The 23,182-nt window shown below is 41.5% G+C and overlaps 2 protein-coding genes and 1 pseudogene across 3 annotated transcripts; all 3 read right to left on the reverse strand.

Moving 5' to 3' along the window:
- Positions 1–664: 664 nt before the first annotated feature.
- LOC4347038 (O-fucosyltransferase 31) lies at positions 665–3,823 on the reverse strand. The gene is made up of 10 exons (XM_015795882.3): positions 3,642–3,823; positions 3,277–3,339; positions 3,122–3,203; positions 2,970–3,040; positions 2,781–2,869; positions 2,490–2,693; positions 1,921–2,176; positions 1,594–1,821; positions 1,321–1,518; positions 665–1,240 (listed from the first exon to the last, which is right to left on the reverse strand). Exons 1-10 carry the CDS (start codon positions 3,777–3,779, stop codon positions 1,031–1,033), a joined length of 1,539 nt encoding a protein of 512 aa, XP_015651368.1. The 5' UTR covers positions 3,780–3,823; the 3' UTR covers positions 665–1,030.
- A 2,507-nt stretch (positions 3,824–6,330) lies between these two features.
- Positions 6,331–7,269, reverse strand: LOC4347039 (uncharacterized; annotated as a pseudogene). Its single transcript, XR_001539690.3, has one exon. The product of XR_001539690.3 is annotated as an uncharacterized protein (transcript).
- A 12,931-nt stretch (positions 7,270–20,200) lies between these two features.
- Positions 20,201–21,149, reverse strand: LOC4347040 (uncharacterized). Its single transcript, XM_015755316.2, has 2 exons — positions 21,062–21,149; positions 20,201–20,951 (listed from the first exon to the last, which is right to left on the reverse strand). The coding sequence occupies exons 1-2, from the start codon at positions 21,129–21,131 to the stop codon at positions 20,770–20,772; spliced, it is 252 nt and encodes an 83-aa protein (XP_015610802.1). The 5' UTR covers positions 21,132–21,149; the 3' UTR covers positions 20,201–20,769.
- Between the last annotated feature and the right edge of the window lie 2,033 nt (positions 21,150–23,182).

Raw genomic sequence — 23,182 nt, forward strand, 5'->3', positions numbered from 1 at the left:
TACTTCTTTCCTTTACTATACCCTCATGCAACAAACTTTCCGTTAATAAATGCATAGCAACGATGTTTCTCATTTCTTCCCTCTCTTTCCTCCACGTAACCAAATTTACTTGCATGATAACGAAAAGAGCCCGCTATTAAACACCATTGTACATGCCCTAATCTCTTTCCGTTTCCGTACATTTTACTAGGGTTACTGGGTTCCTGGTTCGAGAACCTGATGTAAAACAACCCCACCTATTTCCAAAATACTGGCTGAGAATGGATGCAATCCAATCCAAACAACCTGATGTCACAGATTCTGCTTCAATTGGAAGCTAGAGATGAACCCCAGAAACACGAGGTTCCACCACACATTAGCATCATCGCTTAATTATCCTCAGCATGGCAAATGGCACTTTCACAGTTTCACACAGTATTGGAAACGTTTTTTATGCTACGATGACAAATACAAAAGGTAGAATTGTATATACCCAAAATGGGATTAAACAGATGCTCAAGTAGAGCAGTGGAAACTGATAGAGATCTCAGTTTGTGAAAACCGATCGCTATTAGCTAGCCGGTTTTCGTATGGCATTGACCAAATAACCATCGGTTTTACCAGTTTTCGGTAAACGGGTGAGGTGTGATTTTTACCTCGAACTTGAAATCGAAAAGTTCAACCCTGGTGGAAACTCAACATGTGTGCTTACAAGTTCACGGCCGAAAGATCCATGTTTACTTACATATGCACAGAATGTAGTACGGAAAGGACAAAAAGATACAATATGCCAAGTCTACATCACTCACGAAACTACAACCTTTACACTGAATGTGGAACGAGACTGAATTTTTTTTCTAGGGTAAAAATTAAGTCAGCTGAATGCTTGGGTCAACCAAAACTTCTTCCCAACCCTATATCCAAAGAACCTTGTCGTCCTAAGAAACTGACAACAATTAGAACCTCATTGTAACATTCACTGGTCGCCGAGCAAAAATCCTTCAGCTTCACACACTAAAGAATCTAGTCTTTTGTTGCAAAATTTAGCAGTCTACCCTTGACACATACAGTCTGGAGCAGGGTAAGTATAAATAGATTGCTTTGGTTTCCTCAGTCTGATTTGCCCGTATCTACCCTTGTGCCCTGCTTGTACAGCCTCCTGAAATTCCAACCACTCCATGCTCTTGTTAACAAAGATGCGCCCAAGCAATGCCATGTTTGGCCTTATGGTCTTCATATTCTCAAAGGTACGGTGAGCCATCTAAATTTCAACAAATTATTCTAGTCAGGACCAGTAACAAAGGAAGCAATCAAGCAAATTCAAGATCGAACAGAACATACCAGTGCGTTGTGCATATTCCCAGGAGATGCAGAGATGAAAATGTCGCTGTGCATGCTGATATAGTAGTCAAGAGCTGCTAGAACAGAAGCCTTGCCTTCAACATTAGTCAGCTCCTCTTCCGACGCAAGGCTCCTCTTGTCCTCCATTAGGGGGAAAAGTTTGCGCAGGCTAGAAATTCTGGCTTCCCCGCCGTATACCTTAATACGTTATGTATATTAGACCTTCCTAATACCACCAGAAAAAAAAATGGTAAACACACAGAAGAGTCAAACCTTGTGAGAGGCTAGATAGATTCGAGTTCTGCTGTCAAATCCAAGAGCTGCCAGTAACAGCCCAATTTCTTCTGGAGTCAATGGGCAGCGTCCCAAGTTCCGAAGCTCCTCATCAGTTAGCTGTGAATTTAATACCCTCCCTTGCCAGATGACTTGTCTGTACTTAGCCAGAGCTAATCTCTCAGCTCTGCCACCACCGAAGTCACAAGCAGAATGTGCAGCCATATCCTGAAAAATTGATCAGAAGCAGAAATGTTTTAAAGGGCACAACAATGCACATACACTGTGGATCCACAGAAAAAATGTATTGGAGAAGTTTCCATTTACCTTATCAAAACGGAGATGCAAAACTGCATATTTTCCGGCTTGGTTTGTGTCTTCTCCAACTTCTTGGATAAGTTCACCAGATTGGCCCTGGACGGGAGATCTCAAGCGTTTCACAAGAGTCTCCCCCAGTGAGATAATGTGAGGCAGGAAAACAAGAGCTTGGAAGTTAACTTTGCAACGCAGATGCTGAATGTCCACAGGCAAGTCATCAAATGCAAGACGGTGAGAAAAGGGGGCAATGGCAGCAATGCCATAGCTGCAAGGAAACAAATGGAAGGTAAGATGACTGCTAAACGATTTGCCTTGTAAATTGACCAACTAACAAAGTTATTAAACAATGACAGGATGTCATGTTAACACATATGGAGCTAGACCAGTGGAAATTGACCTAGGCTAAATGTTATGACCATTTCTCCGTAACCTTAATTGACCACCAGCTACATATATGAAGACCATTGCAAGGCGTGACTTGAGCCAATTATTTCAGAGAAGTCTATGAAGCTGACTCAATAAACAAAGCGCATGTTTGACTAATAGAGAAACAATCCAAGTCAATTTTTTTCACAAACCTTTGAAGGATAGGACTGACATTCTCCAGATACCAACTTGCAGAGGCATGAACAGGTGCGGTTTTTATTCTTGTAGCACGGATGCCTGTACCATAGTACTCTCTTGTGCTCCAGGAAAATTTTTTTGGGAGAACTTTGACTATTGAAACTTCAGCTTTTAAGGTGTTGATAAAATGATCCACATCAAAAATTTCTTCAAAGGAGCTACAATACAAAAAGGTAAACTATACTTAAAATTCAACAGTGGAAAATGGAAATTAAAAATATAGTGCTCCGAGACTCCAAAAGCACCTTGTGTCTTTCCAAACAGGATTTACTTCAAGATGTGGGATCACAAGAGACGCATTCAGAATTTTAGCAACAGCAACCGCATCACATATCTAAAGAACAGAAAGGAAAGAGTTGGATAATCTAAAGTCCCAAGGATGCCAGTTATGTTAAGTTATATATCATAGCATCAATGCATAAGAAGTGTGTTACCCCCATTCTTTGCTGATTCAGTCCACCATCAAGAAATACTTGGATATATCCAGTGGGTTCCAAAGGTACCCCTATAATTTATCAGAACAACTGATCAATAATCGATTTTCTATCGCTGCGGCTGTCGGAATCATGCCATTTCAGTAGGTTACCGTGAACACTTGATGACTTCAAGCATGGTTTCCAACCTTGGTACGGCAATGGTGACCACAGCTCTCTCTTTTGTTCGTTTGACTGTACAAAATACAAGTTACAGATGGGCTCCAACATAAATACTCCAGTTTTCAGCTAAGTATTATGTACTCACAATTGTTCGCCGCAAAGCCTCATTCAGAAGAGACTCATGCATTGGCTTAGGGGCATTCCACTCCTGCAAACAATTGACAAAACCCTGCCTAGTTAACCCTCAAAGCAAATATAAGATCATAAAACCTAAACTAGAAGAGCACAAGCAAAATTCTCATCAATTAGACACACCAATTCTTCCCTCATACACTACAAGGAACTAGCTATCTGCCAAAATGGAAGACGACCTTTGCTCATCCCAAGTGATTGGGTCCCTGGAGCTACCAATCATAAATCTACGAAGAGTAGCTTTGAATCTTACTTCACAGCACATCGGCTCCAATTTCGGGCCGCGCGAGGAGGAGAGAGGGGAGGAGGGGGGCTCACCGAGAAGAGGGAAGGGAAGGCGCGGCCAAGCGGGGTGAAGATCGCGGGGAAGATGGACGGAAGTAGCACGACGACGGCCGCCGCAGCGGCGAGCGCCGGGCCCCTCGCCGCCGGCGGCGAAGGCGACGGCCTCCGCATCTCCCCGTCTCAAGTCAGGTGGGGGGAGGGGAGACGACGACGACGACGAGCCCGAAGCCCACCAAGCGACAACTTAGCCGAGCCGAATAGGAAATGGGCCTTATGGAGTGATCTGGATGGGCCAAAATTCTTCGCCTGGCCCAACTATGATCCGAAAAAGAGGAGGAAGGATCCGCGGGACTTCTGTACTGTACTGCTGTGCTGTTCACTAGCCACCCTGCTAAAAACATCTACAGTTACCTGAATATGATATGCTAAATGTATATTTGTAGGTGTCGACGTTTGATGTCGCAATTCTGGTATTTGCATGGTATGAGGATCGTCGATGCTAGGGTATACGCGAGATTAAGGTAAAAGAGATGGAGACAGGGATTTTTATACAGGTTCGGACCCCTGAATTGTCAGGTAATAGCCCTACATCCTGTTGGCCGGAGCCGATGTTGCTTTTTATTCACCATAATCACACCAGTACAATATATGGGGTAGCCTATCTAACTGTTGTCGACATGGCGGTCTGAAGGTCTGACTCGTAGTCGACAACAGGGTAGCCTTCCTCCTCGAGCTCGCGCCCGACGGAATCAGAGACAGTGCTAGATCCCTACGGCCGGCCTCTGAAGGTACCGGATAGGGTCGATCCAGGCGTATCTCTGATGTCGATATCCGGCGGCTTGTCTTGGCGTATGTTGGCTTGTATGTTGTGGCTTCTGGTGGGTGTATGTTGATTGTGTTGGTTCTCTCTGGTGGGTGTCCGCTCTCTTCCCCTCCTAGGGAGTCTTGTATTTATACCCATAGGTGTTCCCTTGTCCAAGTAGAACTAAGGAAACCAATATGGATACAATCCGAGTAGTACTTGTCGTTTCCATGTAGAACCCTGGTTGTCTTTCCTTATTCGGAACTCCTCCTATATCCGAAGGTTGCTTTCGTATAGGACATGGTATGTGGTGGGTCTTGCCGAGATTTAGTCAACTACTATTAGATATGTGGTATCCATAACCCTGACAGTAGGTTAAATCATACTACAAATATACATTTAACCTGAATATACATTTACAGCATATCATATAAATTTAACCTTCAGTAAAAATATACATTTTTTAAACATATACAAATATATATGAGTATATCATATACAAATATACCTGAATATACATTTGCAGCATATCAGATACATTTAACCTACAGTAAAAATATACATTTTTTAAACATATCATATTCTCTGTATTTATTGTAGAGGATATGATATGCGTCCATTATAAGACCTAAGAGGCGTGGACTTGCCAGGGATGTTAACTGAGCAATTATAAACCCATGATTCCAAAGCTTTGAAACATGAAAACATAGGAATATATTACCACGTACTTCATCCGTTTCACAATGTAAATCATTCTAGCATTTCCCATATTCATATTGATGTTAATGAATCTAGATATGAGAAATGCTAGAATGACTTACATTGTGAAACGGAGGAAGTGCTATGTAATATCATAAGATTTCAGAACAGAATAACACTCGAGATAATGTGTTTAGATGGCTCAGAGGAATTGAAACAGAAAGAATTTGGGAGGAAAACACATGCAAAAGAGCAGTATAGCATCGGACTTAGTAAAGAAAAATATCCTTGAGAATTTTACAATCCTATTCCTTTATAAAGATGCATTTTTTTTAGAAAGTGTGCCTTTTGTTATGGCATCACAATTTCCAAAAAAGAAGTCGTCTTTTGTAAATTACCTCTACACCTATAATGTAAGTACACTGCAAGTTTATAATTACATTGTAAGAAACATTTACAATGCAAATTTTCTAACACACAATGTATAAGAAAATTAGGATTAAACGTGTTTATTATTTTAGGTCGTGTGCATCTCCAGTCGATGCAGAGACCGGGTGTAATTTCAGTTCTAATACAATTATTCCCATTATTAAAAAAAAGGAGTATTTATTATTTACATGAAAGATGAGATATGAGAATTAAAAGCTTATACCTACAAATAGGAGAACAATGGACTAAAATTAAGTGAAAAATGTAGCGACCTTTTTTTTAGCAATCCTGTTTTTCTTCTCTACAGATTCCAAATTTTTAATCCTCTAAAAATTCTACTATAAGTTTCCTTCAATCTAAAGGAGCCCTGGAAGGTTTTGATGGGCCTGAATATCAATTGTAAACTAAAATCAATGAGAGTTCAATGATCGGAGACATGTTTACCATTTATATAAAGGCTTAATTAAATCAAATTGAATCAGTGAAATTTAAACCTCGTTCATATTCTCTTACTAAGTCCTTTCCACATGTACGGAGCCATCGTTGGCATATTTGCAAATAAAAAGTAATTGGTAAATAGACTTTTATATACGTGTTCTTAGCGATTTAAAAGCAAAAGCTAAAAATAAATTTCAATGAAAAAAATCTCAAAATCAACTTTAAAATTTAAGGTTGAAAATTTAAAATTTGTCTGATAAGCATAAGCAGATGAGGCACATGCTTTAGGTAGAGGATAGAAAAACTGTTCGGTCTGTTTTTTAAGCCAAGGGTAAGGAATTTGATTCAGGGATAGAACCCAAGCACGGAAATTGTCATTTCAATTCGATTTCCATCGATTTCAGTTCAAGTAAAACACAACCCGTTTCTTGGCTCTTTGTAATGCCATGATCCAAACAGCACCTAAACTGATCATAAGCATACACATGCTGCCGTTCTTCATTCGGCTGAGCGATCGAAGTCGATTAAAGAGAAAAATAGAACGAAAGAACAAAGAATTTGCAGAGAAGTGACGCCATGGGAATCCTGTGGATTCCCTAGGCCGCAGCCGTCTCCATGAACTTGAGGAACTCGCGGAAATCGACCCTGCCGTCCTTGTCCGCGTCGTAGGCGTCGATCATGCGCTGGCACTCGGCGTGGCCGGCGCCGGCGGCGAACCCGAGCGAGGCGAGCACGCTCCCGAGCTCGCCGGCGTCGATGAAGCCGTCGCCGTTGCGGTCGAAGACGCGGAACGCCGCCGCGGCCTCCCCCAGGGTGGCCTCCTCCTACTCGAACAGCGCGGACGCCTCCTCGAACCCCACCGACGGCGCGGCGCCGCCCGCGCCGCCCATCAGGCCAAGAACCGTGTCCAGGTCAACCGCCGCCGGCGGCGCCACCGCGGGCGCTGCAGCGGCGCGGCGCCGGGAAGACGAACTCGATGAGGAGGAGGAGGAGGATTTGACGAGGGCGGAGAGGCCGATGGCGATGACGTTGAGGGAGATGGTGAGCACGGCCTGCGCCATGGAGAAGTGGAACGAGTAGGTCGACGACGTGCTCGGCGCCGAATACGCTGCCTCCATGGCCAAATAAATCAGTTGCTTCCGTCCGCTTCTCTTCTCTCGAGAGATTGTCTCCTCTACCTTTGCTTCGTCCGCGTCTCCGAGTTGGGTTGGGTTGCCGGTTGTGTCTTGCGTGTGCCTTGCCGGGATCAACGGCGGGGACGGCATATATAGCTCTGGGCGTAAGGCGAGGCGAGGCGAAGGCGGGAAGGAAGGAGGGTTCGCGGAAGCCGGAAGGAGAGAGTCGCGTGGAAAAGGAAGGAAAGGAAAAAATAGGAAATTGAGGCGGTCTCGCGGGGAAGTGGGAAAGAAATGAACGGTCGTGGTCGTGGGGAAAGACGTGGAACGGGTTGGTTTGGGTTTGTGGGGGAGAGAGATGGTTCGCGGGAGGTTCGGGGGTTGGGCGTGGCGGGGGGGAGAGCGGACGGCGACGTCGCGGGCGGGCACGCAGCGAGGTGGGTCAGCGTGGGGACTTGGCGTGCGGTCGCGTTCGGGGTTTGGAAGGAGGCAACGTTTGTTTTTTTTTTCCTTTCTCCCTTTTGTCTTTTGTCTTTGTTGTCATTTGCGCCTTGTTCTCTACTGCTCCTCCGTTCTTTTTTTTTTTTGCATTTCTCGGTTGAATTTGATGTGTCTCACGGTGGGGAGAGGGGCGAGTGGGATCCGGTGGACGGGGGGCCAGGGGGTGGTTAGGGTGGTCGAGCGGTTGACTGAATGTCTTAAGATGTGTGATGACAATTTCGTATGGACGCTATCTACTAGTGGGGGCAGATTTTTTTTTCTACAGAGATCTACGATCGATATATAGGGTTGATCGGCTGGTCATTGCTGTGGTAAACCCTTGGTAAGTTACATTCAACAAAACACTTATAATTTTCCTTATTATTATCCTCTAGGGTGGTAATTTTTGTAATTCTTTTCATGCTCCATGAATATAAAACATTGCATCGCCTGATGCTATTCGTTAAAAAAAAACACTTATACGTTGGCAGCATCTGATGCTGGAGGTAAAAGGAAATGACACGATAAGAATGCATTTTTCTAGTCTAAGAGAATAAATAAAACGGTGAGGAAATTTTGGCTGGAATAATCAAAAGTTTTACTACCTTTATATGTTCATCAGGAAAAAAATTAGAATTTTTTTGCCTTTCTTCACGCGGAAGGACATGACGGTATTGCTATTATCTCCTCTTCACCAAGACAAGAGAAAAAGGCACACAAGATCATAGAAGAAAAAAAAAAGAACCATCTATTTTGCGGTCTGTTCCTTCTCAAAAAGTGGTGTTTTTACTTGTCATACAAGATTAATTTGCAGTGCAAGGGAAAAATAGAATTGGCTTATGCCTGCTGCATTTCTTCCATCAGTAATTGCATCCTGCATATAAAGTGGGTAATAAAAAATAAAATACTACTTCTATCAGGTTGTATACATTGTGAAAGTAGTAAGTAATAAATACTAGGTAATATGCTTACTACCTAGCCATAAGTAATAAACAAATGATTTTTCTCATCCCTCTCTCATGGCTATTGGTTGTGCGGCCCAGCTTACTACCCACTTTTGTTATTTCACCATTGTAGCTATAACAAGAACTAATACCCATTAACATAGGGCCCACCCTTATTCTCAAAGTAGGTAGTAAATATTGGTGATGCCCTAACACTGTGTACGTGACTGTGGTTAGGGTGGCAAGGTGGCACGGTGAGCCAGGGGGTGGTTAGGGTGGTCGAGCGGTTGACTGAATGTCTGAATATGTGTACGTGATGACAATTTCGTATGGATGCTATTAGTGGGGGTAGATTTTGTTCTACAGATCTACTATCAATATATAGCGTTGATTGGCTGGTCTTTTTTTCATGAACGTAAAAAAATTACACGTCAATATATTAGCAGGAAAAGAGTTTTTGTTATACAAAGAAATAAGCTAGACTGGCTTATGCCCCAGGGGGAGGGTTGATTGGCTGGTCATTGCTGTGGTAAACCCTTGGTACGCTACATTCAACAAAACACCTATAATTTTCCTGATTATTGCTCTCGGTGATAATATTTTTATTTTTTTCATACTCTATCAGTATAAATCATTGCATCGTCTGATGTTGTTAATTAAAAAAACACTTATCTGTTGGCAGCATATGATGCTGGAGGTAAAGAAAAGAACACGATAAGGATGCATTTTTCTAGTCTAGAGAATAAATGAAACAGTGAGGAAATTTTGGCTGGAATAATCAAAAGTTTTACTACTCCTACTTTTTATATGTTCAACAGGAAAAAAAATAGAAATTTTTTGCCTTTCTTCACGCGGAAGGACATGATGGTATTGCTAATATCTCTTCTTCTCCTAGACAAGAGAAAATGGCACACAAGATCAGATAGAAAAAAAAATAGAACCATCTAATTGCGGTCTGTTTCTTCTAAAAAAGTGGAGTTTTTACTTGTCGTACAAGATTAATTTGCAGTGCAAGGGAAAAATAGAATTGGCTTATGCCTGCCGCATTTCTCCATGGTGATTCCATCAGTAATTAACCACCTAACACTATGACCAGTCAGCTCTGACTGCTATGTATCATGTATGGTCCTGATGAGTCCTAACAAAACACTAACTAGCATTATTAAACATGATTTGGATCGCCCGAAAGATCAGTTGATATAGATTGGTCGCCTCCTGGGAATTTGACGCAGCCACATATTCTCAGCCGATATGCATATGGTGCCTGGGTCAGTTTAATACTTCTTTATTTTGTTGAAAAAATAAAAAAAATGCTACTAAATCCTTTAGAAAAGCACATGGTAAAGGAAAATCATAAGCCAAATAAGCTGACGCGTCATGCATATACACAACAAGGAAGCCAGTTTCGTACTTCTTTTTTCATCGTAATCTGTATTGATTTTTAAACTACAAATAATATCGATATAAAAATTTCGCACATAGATTTTTTTTTACTTCGTTATTTCCTTACGGCTTACCAACCGTAGCTCGATCAAATGATCATAGACGCTTTCAACGATAGATACATGTGCAGCATCTGATCATGCATGTACACAAAAATCACAGAAAAAGAATAAGATATGGAGTTATTCTTCCCTCAAAAAAAATTCCCTAAAAAAAGATATGGAGTTATTATAGTCTGGAGAACCATATAACTGTTCTGAGAAAATTTGGACGAAATTTGAATCTTCAAAAGTTTTGGTTGCACATATATTCAATAAATACACTATTGTTTTTTTGCCTGTGTTCGTGCTAAAGGACCTGGTGGTACGGTATTGCTTTTGTCTCTTCTTCACGAGGACAAAATAAATACAAGTGTGGAAAAAATGCACATATCTGTTTTGTCTGCTTCTTCTCACAATTGGTGTTCTAATTTTACTTGTCGTGCTTACTTTTTTTTTTCACTTTTTCCGCAAAGGAGGGTAGATTTATTAAATAAGAGGAGAAAGTATAACCCTTCTGTTAGAAAAACTAGAAACAAATTAAATCTCTTGAAAAACTAGAAAAACTAGAATAAAACAAAGATGCTTCACATCTTGAAATACCACAAGATACCATAAGCAATACGAACGGACGATTGCAGTCACAACAATAACCAATTCTGAGATAAGTAAAATGGAAGAAAAACCCCAAAATTAATTTCTAACAGAACAGCAAATTAATATCATAAAAAGTTGATGATCCCAAAATCATTGTGTCGATCTGATCATCGAACAACCTTTCAAACAAATTAACCCCAGTACGTCTTAATGGATGACCTTTTGGACGAAATAGCCACCACCAAGGAAGAAATAGAAAAGACAAAAGTCTTTGAAGAAGCCTAACTCCAAAAATATCATGGAAGACAAACCCTAAATTATCTACAAATCTAATCTATGAGGATTGTATAAAAAAAACCTAAAAACTAAATGGAGACGAACAATAGATGGAACTTAAAAAACCAAGGCAATGAAAAAAATAAAAGAATAACTCATAATTACTTTCTCCACGATATGACTCCATCAACAATTAATCGAACACCATGACCAGTCAGCTCTGACTGGTATGGTCCTAACAAAACACTAGCAGATTATTAACTACGGATTTGGATTGTCTGAAAGATCAGCTGATACTGAAATGAGTTGGTAGTTTCTCCTCCCGGCAAGCAAAATGAAGTATCTTATAAGCGCATGGTTAATTAAGTATGAACTTAAAAAACTTAAAAATAAATTAATATGATTTTTAAATATACTTTGCTATATAAATTTTTTATAAGAAACACACTGTTTATCAGTTTGAGAAACGTGCGTGTAAAAAAGAGAGAGTAATACAAGATGGGAAAAGGTACAATCGAACGCACCATGTATTATCAACTACTTCTGCATACCTGAGTCAGTTTAACAGGTTTTTTTTCAAAAAAAAATGGAAATATCGGAGAGGCTCCTACATTGAGTAAATATATATAGTATAAAAAGATTACAAATTACATATGTACATTAAAAAAAAATCAAAGGTTGTCTAGCCATTCCGACATTAGGAGTTTGAGACTATCTTTTGCCCTATGCCCTAAGGATAACCAAGGCAAATTATTTTTTGAATATATCCTTACATATATGAAAATAAGGATTTATGCCTCTGAATATCACGTTGTTTCTTGAGATCCACATACTCCATGCCATCGATCTATCATAGATCCACATACTCCATGCCATCGATCGATCAATATGATAGTTGTTTATTTTTGTTGAAAAAATAATAATAATGAACTTCTACTAAATCCATTAGAAAAACATCTACCTTTTAGAAAGGAAAACAGGAATGCTAGGGGACGGGATACCGTTGCTCTAACGGGATAGCTTCCCCTCCACCTCCATCAGCCGCAAGAGCACAAGGCACAAGGCCCGAGCCAGCGACGGGGGGAGAGCGGTGGTGGTGGCCGGAGCCGAGGGAGAGAGCAACGGCGGTGGCCGGAGCCTGGGCACCGGCAGCTGGAGCCAGAGAGCGAAGGGATAGGGCGGCGGCGGTGGCCGGAGCCAAAGAGCCGAGGGAGGGGTGGCAGCGGTGGCCGGAGCTGGGGAAGGGGGCGGCGACAGTGGCCGGAGCCGGGGGAGGGAGCAACGGCGGTGGCCGAAGCCGGGGGAGGGAACGACAACGGTGGCCGAAGCCGGGGGAGGAAGGGGCAACGGTGGTGGTAGCCGGATCCAGGGGATGGGAGGGGATGGCGGCGTTGGCTGGAGCCAGGGTAGGGGGCGGCGACGGTGGCCGGAGCTGGAGGAGAGAGCAACGACGGTGGCCGGAGCCAGGGGAGGGAGGGGCAACGGTGGTGGTAGCCAGATCTAGGGGATGGGAGGGGGTGGCGGTGGAGTGGCGGCGATGGCCGGAGCTAGGGAGGAAGGGGCACTAGGGCGGCAGTGGTCGTCAGCGTCGATGTCGGGTATGTATCGCGTGATACCTGGCTGGTATCGCGTGATTCCTGATAGGTATCACCTGATACATCACAAGTATCATCTAATAGGCATCGCGTAATACCTGATAGGTATCACCTGATACCTCGTAAGTATCACCTTATATGTGGCAAAAATCGCATGATATCTGATAGGTATCACCTGATACGTCGTGAGTTTCACCTGAAAATATGGTAGAATCGCCTGATACCTGATATGTGTCACCCGATGCCGGTTCTGATAACTAACCAGTATCATCCCGTTCGAAAACGGGATTCCATTATCGATTTTGCTATATATTTGTCGACAAATTTTTCCCTAAAAATTTGACGGATGTAATTACAGTACAATCGTAGTGTAATTACACTGTATCTTACATGCAATTACACTGTAACTATAGTGTAACTTGTATGTAACTTTCAAAAATCTCTACGTAACATGTTATTTCGGTAAAATGGAGGTCGTGGGAACAAATTCTTTCACATATGTGTGTGCTATGATTTGTTTTCTTCCTCACCAAAACAAATCTTGTAATAGATCTAACGATTCAAAATTATGTGAAACTTACATATAAGTTACACTGTAGTTACATGCAATTTACAGTGTAATTACACTACGATTGTACTATAATTACATCTGTCAAATTTTTAGGAAAAAATTTGTCGACAAATGTATAGGTAGTCCCTTCCTTATATAGCAGCCCTCAAAGGAAAAATGACAAGCCGAATCAGCTCAGGCGTATAATGGGCCTACCGGCCCATCCAGCTTGCTCACACAGCCTAGCTTCCATTGGACGTAAGGCCCATTATATTTCAGCCCGATCACCGGAACAGGGCTGTGTATTAGTCCTACAAAGTTGGGCCGGCGAACGGGACTATTAGATCACGGGACGCGTGGATGCCGGAGAGGAGTGGGAGGTTGGAGGGTGTCACGGCAATGTGGGTGACACTGCAATTTTTTATTTTTAACTCATACTAAAAAAAAATGCTCGTGCGTTGTAACGGGTAAAAATATTTTTTATCCTACGCACTATACTCCCTTTAATGCCCGTACGTTTTGGACCAAACAAACGCACATTCCTTCTGTCCTTTTCAGCTCTAGTCTTAGTACAGTCCGCTATCTCCCTCTGCTTAGTCTACCTCTCTTTGGCTCAGTCCACAAATGGAGTTGTAGGCCCAAGTCGAACAGTATCGTGTCCATACCATTACAAAGCCGATCCTCCCATCAAATCCGGTAATCCGCTCGAGCTCCCATAGTCTTATACCATGACGGAGCCGATCCTCCCATCAAATACGGTAATCCACTCGAGCTCGCTTAGTTCCGTACCCGTACGATGACTAACGAAGCCGATCATCTCTATCAAATCCGGTCGAATCTTTCTCCATATCCAAAATTATTGAGGGATTTTTATCCACTTGATCTCCCTTTTCCCCTTTTTTTATTAAAATTAAAGCAATAAGCAAAACTCGGGATAAAAAATGACGACAATTAAATGGTTCATCAAAATCGAAGCAATCTGCAAAACTTGGGATACTTGGGATAAAAAATAACGATGATTAAATGGAGATTCAATCTGGTGAATTAAAGCTGAATCGAAAGGGGAATTCATGGGGAAAATAATGAGAGAGTAGATTCATGGGGAAAATAATGAGAGAGTAGTGAGGAATCGGTTATTGCAGTAAATAGGAGGAGGAAGCATATGAGGAGGAAAATCAACGTGGCGGCGGCGCTGGGTTTGGCCCGATGAAAAAACCGCAAAAAAATATAGCGATAAAAGAAATAAACAGAAAAATTGGTGAAAGAAAAAACGGCGAAAAGAAAATACGCAAAAAGGGGAAAAGAAAACGGACAAAGAAAACCGGAAAAAAAGTGAATAAAAAAAAGAAACGGGAAAAGAAAATAAAACGGAAAAAAACAGAAAAAAAGAGAAAACGAACAAAATTAGATGGGAATCGGATACGGTAGTTTTTTTTATTTTCGCCACTTTCTTATGGGGAATCGGACTTTTTTATTTTAGGTTTTTTTTCTATTTTTTTATTTAGACGGATGATGGAAACACCTCTTATTTTTATTTCTTATAAGTAGTATAGTAGAAGTAGATTCATTAACACGTGGGTCTCATGTTAATTTTTTACTTTAAGTGTTACGTCAACACCAAATAAGTGTCACATTAACTAAAACTGCCGTCCAACCTACCATGAGACCTTATTTGCACTAATTTTAAGAGCCTGTTCGGCTGTCATTCATGTGGCAGCGCTGCAGCTGCAGTGCTTGTGTTCGTGCAGCTGTAATTGTGTTGTGTTGCTTGCTGCTGCAGCTAGTTGCCGTGCAGCTGCAGAAAATATCAGCTAAACAGGCCCTAAGAGTTTAGGAACGCGTCGTATTTGGTATTACGGTTCATGGACGAACTTCAGATTTAACCACAAATTAATCCTAGATTACGAGAAGCCCATCAGCGACGTGATTTTCTATCTTCTTCGCGTTGTTTGTTGGCTGATGCCTCGGATGCACCGATGCACGCACAGCACGGCACAACCACACCACAAGTGAATATGTGATCAGTGATGTGTGCGCACGGCTAGCCGGCCCGGCTACCACCGTTGCCGCTAGCCTTGTTCCGTCGCGACGCCACGCGCACTCGTGCAGCTGTGAGTACACCGCTGCCAGGGCCGGCCCTAACTTTTTGGTGGCCTGGTGCGGAACAAAAAATAAAAACCCCCATTCACCATAAAAATACAAGATAATATTTAAAAGCTTATTGTCATTAACGAATTTCACACTAATAAGTCTAAAATACAACCAAGCAGTCATAATATGCTCGATCGTCGATCGGTCTTCTGTCTTTCCTCTAAGCCTATCAGGTCTGATACCATAATATATATATTTTGGAGGCCCCTAATTTTTAGAGGTCTAGTGCGGTCGCACCGTCTGCACTGGCTCAGGGCCGGCCCTGACCGCTGCACACTCTCGAGCTCGTTTAGCTTGACTCGGCTTTGAATGCCAAATGAGTCAATCCCAAGTCTCTTTTTCAGCTCGTTTCTGAAACAAGCCGAGCCCGAGCTGGCTCGCAAGCCGTTTTATTTGGCTCGTGAGCCTAGACCATCATGCATTTATATGGATGATTTTATTTTATTAGTGGAGTTATTATTTGTCAATATGTAATTTATCATCTATATTTGATGAATTGAATATATAAAGTTATTTTAATTTTACATGTTGATGATTTGTTATTGTTTTTCTTAATGATTACAAATTATACAGCTTCAACGGAAGGCTCACCAGCCAGCTCGAGCTGGCTCGAGCCAGGAAACGAGCCGAGCCAAGCTCATGTTTTAGCTCGTTTCCCTAACCGAGCCGAGCCAAACCAAGCCTAACTTGTTATGAGCCATTGTAACTGGCTCGGCTCGGCTCGTTTCCACCCTACATAGTACCCACTACTAGTTGATCAGTAGCACAAGACTGGAGGCAAAAAAAGATATGCGCAAAGGCCGGAATAATTGAGCAAAGGCCAGAATATTTGGCTGGAGCTTGTTGAAGCAAATGCCAAAATATTTTATTCCATTATCTAGAAAAAGTTATGTGCTCTCGCTGACAAAGTGTTTGACAAAAGAGGTCGCAGTTCTGTAATTTAAAAAATCGCTCAGGCTGAATGGCTGTGGAGATGTACCAAACATAGGGCGCGTTTAGTTTACGTCAAAATTGAAAGTTTGATTGGAATTGAAATGATGTGATGGAAAAGTTGGAAGTTTGTGTGTGTAGGAAAGTTTTGAGATGTGATGGAAAAGTTGGAAGTAAGAAAAAGTGGGAACTAAAACAGGCCATACTCTGTTATTTTCTCCAAATAAACTTTTGGATAAAAGTGACACACTTTTCAAACTGTTAAATGGTGCATTTCATACGAAAACTTTCTATATGAAAGTTGTTCTAAAATATCAGATTAATCATTTTTCAAGTTTATAATGATTAAAACTCAATTAATTACACATTATTATTATCTCGTTTTATGTGAAACACTTAATATTTATCTTCGTCTTTTATCTCTAGGAGATTCAAACACCACCTATGCCTCTCCCACCATATCATCACTCTTCCGTGTATAATTAAAAAAAAATGTTCAGACTTCAGCTGGAGTTGACACACAATCACATGCATGCATATCCGATGAGACATCTTATTCCCTTACGGCCCTAGTACTATACATATGACAAAGACACACTCATGCATATGTCCTTCTCGAATTCTCGATGACCATGACCTGCAACGTCGCGACGAAGAAGGGCATGCACACAGATCAATCGACTGGACTTTTTACATTTTATTTATTTTCAAAAAAATATTTTACAAATATACATATGTAAAAACTTATTTCACATATCAACCCCTTTTTTCGGTGCTAAGGTTATTGTTGTCGAGGTCTAACGTCTCGACGCCAATGACGCTGGCGCTGACGCTCTGGTCCTTTTGCGGAATCTAAATCACTGTTACGAAGGGGAACGGCGTTAATGACATTAACGTTGATAATCTATTTACAAAAAATATTTTAAAAATAACTATAATATAAAAAAAGTCTTACAAATGGGTCCTCCGATACAACATATACTAGGGTTACTGACGCCGAGAAAAAGTCCATTCTCATAAAATAAATTTCTTCAAAGATCTATTTATAAAATAAGTTTTAAAAATAAATGAAAATCCAGCACAGATCGATCCAATCCAACAGAGTCGTCGTCGGCCGGCCTAGCCAGCTGCTGCTCAGGAGTACTCTCTCCGTCCTAATTTTAGATAAACCTAGGTTTTCATGCCTAACGTTTAACTGTTCGTCTCATATAAATTTTTTTTATAATTAGTATTTTTATTGTTGTTAGATGATAAAACATGATTAATACTTTAAGCATGATTTGTCTTTTTAATTTTTTTTATAATTTTTTTAAATAAAACGAACGGTTAAATGTTGGACACGAAAATCTATATTTATGTTTTTTTAGACGGATGGAGTACTCTCCTGGAGCTGGAAAAGGTCGGCAGCTAGCTTCTGAACTATGATCAGATCAGGCCACCCCCAACTTGCTCTAGCTTTTGTCTGCTGTTCCATCGATCACGACGTCAAGGCGTCAAACATATCCGAATATCACCAACGGCATTTGTGCCGATATGCCGGCATGTACGCCGCAGTATACACACTATACATACGCGACTCATGTCAAAACTGTAAAAGAAAACAAGGGAAAGTACGAGACAAGTCCAGTGATCCAAGATTTCTAAACTGTGCAACTCACATTTAACAAGAGGTAAACTACAAACTGATGAGTCAAAATGCTTGACCGATTGGCACGAAAACATCCGGGACCCACACCTAGGAAGCACTTAAATAGCATCTCTTCCATTTCTGAATAATTTATTAAGTTTCAGACAATCAGATCAATCTGATGGTTTGTGCACATGCAGGAGCGGATCCAGCATGGGGGCGGCGGGGTCTCGAGCCCCCACTACTGGCGTGAAGACTATAAGAGCCCCACGAAAACCCCATTAAATTTTTTTATCGTATGTAGATGGGAGGGGGACTATAAGTTCAGACCCCACTACTATTTCTTTCTGGATACCAAACACATCCATAATTCACATATGCAAAGGGGAGGCAATCATCAATTCGGCTGTGTTCTTCGCTCAGGTTCCTAACTCATCTTCCTCGTGTTCCGAACGTACGTTTTTTAAACTGCTAAACGGTATATTTTTTTTAAAGTTTTTATATGAAAGTTGCTTAAAAAATCATATTGATCCATTTTTTTAAAAAATAGCTAATACTTAATTAATCACACGATAATGTACTGCTCCGTTTTCTGTGCTCCCTTTTTTTTAGCACTGTGCTTGTTGGGAACGGGCCGAACGGCTGCTTCCGAACACAGCCACAGCCGTCCTGTTCATCCATCCTACTACTATTCTACTCCTACCTCTTTCGATCGGAGCTAGTTAGGCAATGTGACGACGAAAAGAATGAGAGATAAAGCTCTCCTCTTCTTGGTTTGGCCATCCATGGCTCCATCTCCATGCAAATTAATCTCTCAAGTCTCAAGGCTGACCAAATTAAATGAAGATGTTTATAAGAAATTCTTCTCCCTTTTTTTTTTCCGTTTTGGCATCGCCGTGGACAATTTAGTTTTCTTTCTGCGTGAATGCGTCATCGTCGGATGGATGCATTGATCGGTGAGTGACCGACCCATCACGAGCTTGACATGTTCCAACCGATCAAAAGAATCTACTAAAGTATAACTACTTCACAAGGTGGCCTATTTGATAGAACCAAACATTTGAAAATTGCAGATATTTTGAAATATTTTGGTCTGAAATATTTCAAAATTTGAATAAATTTTGTTTAATTCATTTTTTTTTGCAAAAATCTTATTTTTTGGATGAAATTGTTTCCTTTTTTTTTCCTACGGGGAGACCATCTCTCATTTAATCTATACCCTTATCTAAATGAATCTGGCCATTTAATTTCACCTCTCAACTTAATCGATATTTTTTTTTCAAAGGTGCTTACTTTCTTCATCCCAAAATAAATAATTTATGTCATGTGGTCCATCCTAATATAATGAATCTAGGATGAATCTTTTCTAGATTCATTTTATTAGGATAGAGAGAGTACATTGATGGAGTAGCTAGCAGCTCAATTTGCTAACTGGTGGCACGTCACTCAGCTAGTCAGCCCACGTACACTTTCCTGCAGTTTGGAGACGGGCATCATGGCTTGATGGACTTATATCCGAGAAAGAAAATGAGATCCGATCAGACTAAAACTTAGGGTTGGTGCAGATCAAACTAGAATTGAACTTGGAGATCACATTCTGCAGCAGCCAGCCCGATGAGTTGACCCAGATCGATGGCCAAATATTCATGTATGTGATCGATGCTCATATAGTCATATATATGGTGTTGTGTTGGTCAAGCAAGCAATGATTTTTTGGTATCCCTAGTTGCAAAAGCATGATTGGTGCTCGAAGAAAGGGCACACAGCTAATTCAGCCAATGAAAAAAACACCTAGGATCGGACGATGACATCAAACTAAGGCAGGATCTTTGATCGAGAACAAAGAAGATTGTCCGAATATATTTCTGCTGAATCAAACCGTTTCCATCGTCAATTTCACCATGTAAGAGGTCTGTCTGAAAAGTTCATGATCCTTGCAATGTAGACGAGCCTAAATTAAACTAGTGTACCAATTTTCATCATCACCTTGCTTGCAACCAAATTTCAAATACTTAAAAGAAAAAGAAAGAAACCTTGCTTGCAACCAACGACGATGCACACCGTGAGGAAGCTTAATTAACATCAGAAATGCAAGCTATAATTAAGTCTCGCCGACAATGCATGCCAAAACATGTCTGAAGTTCTGAACAGTATCGTGTTTCATTGACCGTTGAGAATGAAGATGAGTTGACCACATTTGCAAGAGCAGTCCAATAACTGAAGATGAATGATTTCTTGGCTCTTGTTTAATTAGCTTAACTAAACTATAAACTATATTTGTGCGCGCTCACTGAAAAATGGTGTTCTAATTGATTTCACATGCACAAACCCAGACCGTTCAGTGGTCGACAGAGATAGATATAATGTTGTTAGTTTGTCACATCCATGGATAGATATATATATCAAGTTATACAGGAATAAATTAAATTCACGGAAAATGGAATAGAGACGAATAACTGAAGACAAAAAAACACTCTGTTACATCCAACAATGACACATTATTATTGATGATTTTATTGCAAATTACATGGATCGGTTGTGATACAACGGGGACGAAATGCAAGACACATCAACATTACACACACGCACGTGTATACGTTCTAGTAACAATTAATCGTCCAAATTAATCAAACAAAACATTGTTCAGAATCTCATAATAATCAATCAACGACGATCAACATCAGACACGCAATAATCACACACACACATGACAGACAGTCAAGCACAAGTCTAGCTAGGTCTACTTCAATAATTGGCTAGTGTGTACGCCGCGCATACGTATACGCGTACATGTATACGTATGTACGCGTACATGTATACGGTCACTGCACCGTATATGCCCAAGGAGAAGAACGCCGTCAGCTTATTCCGATCCTTCCTCTTCCTCTACTACTTAATTACGCACATGTATTCCGAATTTATACGCCGTATTTACTACTACTAGGTATTTATACGGTAGTACAGTATATATAGTGTATTTATACGCAGATACGTCGCCGGCTGACCGGGGTGGAAGGAGACCGTAGATCGACGGTGGTCGGCGGCGGTCAGTGCGCCGGCGGCGAGTTGGGGTCGGTCGGGGGGAGCACGCCGCCGCGGGGGTTGGTGTTGGGCTTGGGATCGGAGTAGTCCGCCACCGTCGACACCATCCCATCGCCGGCCTGGAGGGCCGAGCGCCACCGCCCGTAGCGGCGCGCCGGCTTCACCAGCTGCACGTCCTTCGCTTCCCCTGCATCGATCGACCGCACACACCACACCACACCAAATCATGAAATTAACCAATCGAAGAAGGAATCTAGTTAACACAGCGAGAGATCGGTGAGGTGAGCGCCTGCGTACCGTGCGAGAAGGAGAGGGCGAGGAGGAGGGCGGCGAGGAGGAGGAGGGCGAGCAGCCTCGGCTTCGCCATTGCTGTGTGGAGGAGATTGGGGAGAGAGATAAGAGGGGGGGGGGGAATGGGATCGAGGAGGGAGGGAGGGAGAAGGAGGTGGTGGTGTTTCGTGGGGGCTTTAAACGAGGCTTTTGGAGGGTTCGATGGCGCCGGGATGCGGCGTTGCGTGCGGAGGGGCCAGGTTGGCCTGCCTAATTTCACGTGCCACTTCACAGCCACTGCTAACTGGCCCCACTAAACTATGTGTTTGGAGGTGGGTGTTGGGAACGGGAAACTATTTTAACAGCTCGAGTGGATGTCCACCCGTTTATTACATGTCATCTAAATGGTTATGAAAAAAATTAAAAAAATATTAATAAGATAGATCAATATGTAATGTATCAATCCACAAACATGCAAGTTAAAATTCAACTTCTACAGATTGTAATAAAAATAACAAACAAAACTCAAATTACTATATGTATATTTACAGTTAAATTTGTTATTTTTGTTACAACTTGTAGAAGTTGAATTTTAACTTGCATGTTTGTTGAGTGATATATTACATATTGATCTATCTTGCAAATTTTTTTGAAAATTTTTCGTAGCCATTTAGTTGACATGCAATAAACGGGTGGACGTCCACTCGAGCTATTAGAATCCATCCCCGTTGGGAACCCATCTCCTATCCACGAAAAACGGAGCGGTCCATTAACACGTGATTAATTAAGTACTAGTTAATTTTTTTTTCGAAAATGGATCAATATGATTTTTTTAAACAACTTTTGTATAGAAATTTTTTTCAAAAAACACACCGTTTAGCAGTTTGAAAAGCGTGTACGCGAAAAACGAGAGGGGAGTGTTGGGAACTTGCTCTTGCAAACACACCTGGCTCTTGCAAACTAAGTGAAATCCAGAGTATCATAAGAGCAAGTTTAATACTCCCTCCGTATTTTAATGTATGACGCTATTGATTTTTATCTAATGTTTGACCATTCGTCTTATTCAAAATTTTTATGCAAACATGAAAATATTTATGTCATGCTTAAAGAACATTTGATGATGAATCAAGTCACAATAAAATAAATGATAATTACATAAATTTTTTAATAAGACGAATGGTCAAACGTTGGATAAAAAGTCAATGGCGTCGTACATTAAAATATGGAGGTAGTAGTATTATAGCTAACTATAGGCTCCAAATCAACTATAGTCAATTTAATAGCCAATTCATGTAATAGTTATCAATAAACATGTAATACATAATTAATGTCTGGTCCCACCTGTCATACACACATGTATCTTAAAGTCCATGCTGCAGCTGGCTACAAATTTGTTGTCCGCTGCTCCGTACGTCCCAAATTAGATGTCGTTTGACCGTTTATTTTATTTAAAAACTTAGTGTAAATATAAAAAAGATAAGTCATAATTAAAGTATTTTTGATAATAAAGCAAGTCACAAACAAAATAAATAACTATTCTATAATCTTTTAAATAAGACGAATAGTCAAATATTACAAACAAAAACTCAAAAAAGGCTATTTTGGGACGGAGGTAGTATCAAAGTGGCAAATTTTGCAATAGGACACTGTTATTGTGTGGTTTTAGTCGTGAGACACTGCTCAAACTCACTTTGGGGGAAACACTCCATAAACATGGTAATTTGCCAATGGACACCGCGCCGATTAAAATAATGATTTCCGGTTGAGGAGGAGAGAGAAATCACATGAAATGTCAAAAATGCTCTTGGGCATGTCAGCTGGCCATCTCTCTTCCTCTCTTTCTTTTTCTTTCTCCAGGGCTTCGGCCACCGGCGTGCAGAGTGATGACGCAGCACCGGCGGTGTAGGAGATGGAGACCGAGACGGTGGCCTAGCGGTCCACCACGCCGCCGATCCCCGACGCGCCGTCAACTCGTCGCCGATGGCGTGGTTGGTCCGGCCGTTGCCGGGGCGCTGGTAGAACCGCGCGGCTAGGCCGCGGTCCAGCTCCGTCATGCACACCTCCACCGTGAGCCGCGTCGCGCCACGAACGACGACGACGACGAAGATGCCAAGTAGACGTGCCACCTGTGCGAGGCACCGGGCGACG

This window comes from Oryza sativa, chromosome 9, assembly GCF_034140825.1.
Source record: "Oryza sativa Japonica Group chromosome 9, ASM3414082v1".
NCBI classification, from domain to species: domain Eukaryota; kingdom Viridiplantae; phylum Streptophyta; class Magnoliopsida; order Poales; family Poaceae; genus Oryza; species Oryza sativa.

What these genes read in the sequence shown, in the direction of transcription:
- LOC4347040 (XM_015755316.2), bottom strand. Translation starts at nt 21,131, where the DNA reads ATGGCGAAGCCGAGGCTGCTCGCCCTCCTCCTCCTCGCCGCCCTCCTC. An exon ending in CGCCCTCTCCTTCTCGCACG is followed by an intron (nt 20,952 to 21,061) that starts GTACGCAGGCGC and finishes CGATCGATGCAG; the next exon opens with GGGAAGCGAAGGACGTGCAG.
- LOC4347038 (XM_015795882.3), bottom strand. Translation starts at nt 3,779, where the DNA reads ATGCGGAGGCCGTCGCCTTCGCCGCCGGCGGCGAGGGGCCCGGCGCTC. An exon ending in GAAGTCATCAAGTGTTCACG is followed by an intron (nt 3,041 to 3,121) that starts GTAACCTACTGA and finishes GATAAATTATAG; the next exon opens with GGGTACCTTTGGAACCCACT. An exon ending in TGCATCTCCGTTTTGATAAG is followed by an intron (nt 1,822 to 1,920) that starts GTAAATGGAAAC and finishes TCAATTTTTCAG; the next exon opens with GATATGGCTGCACATTCTGC.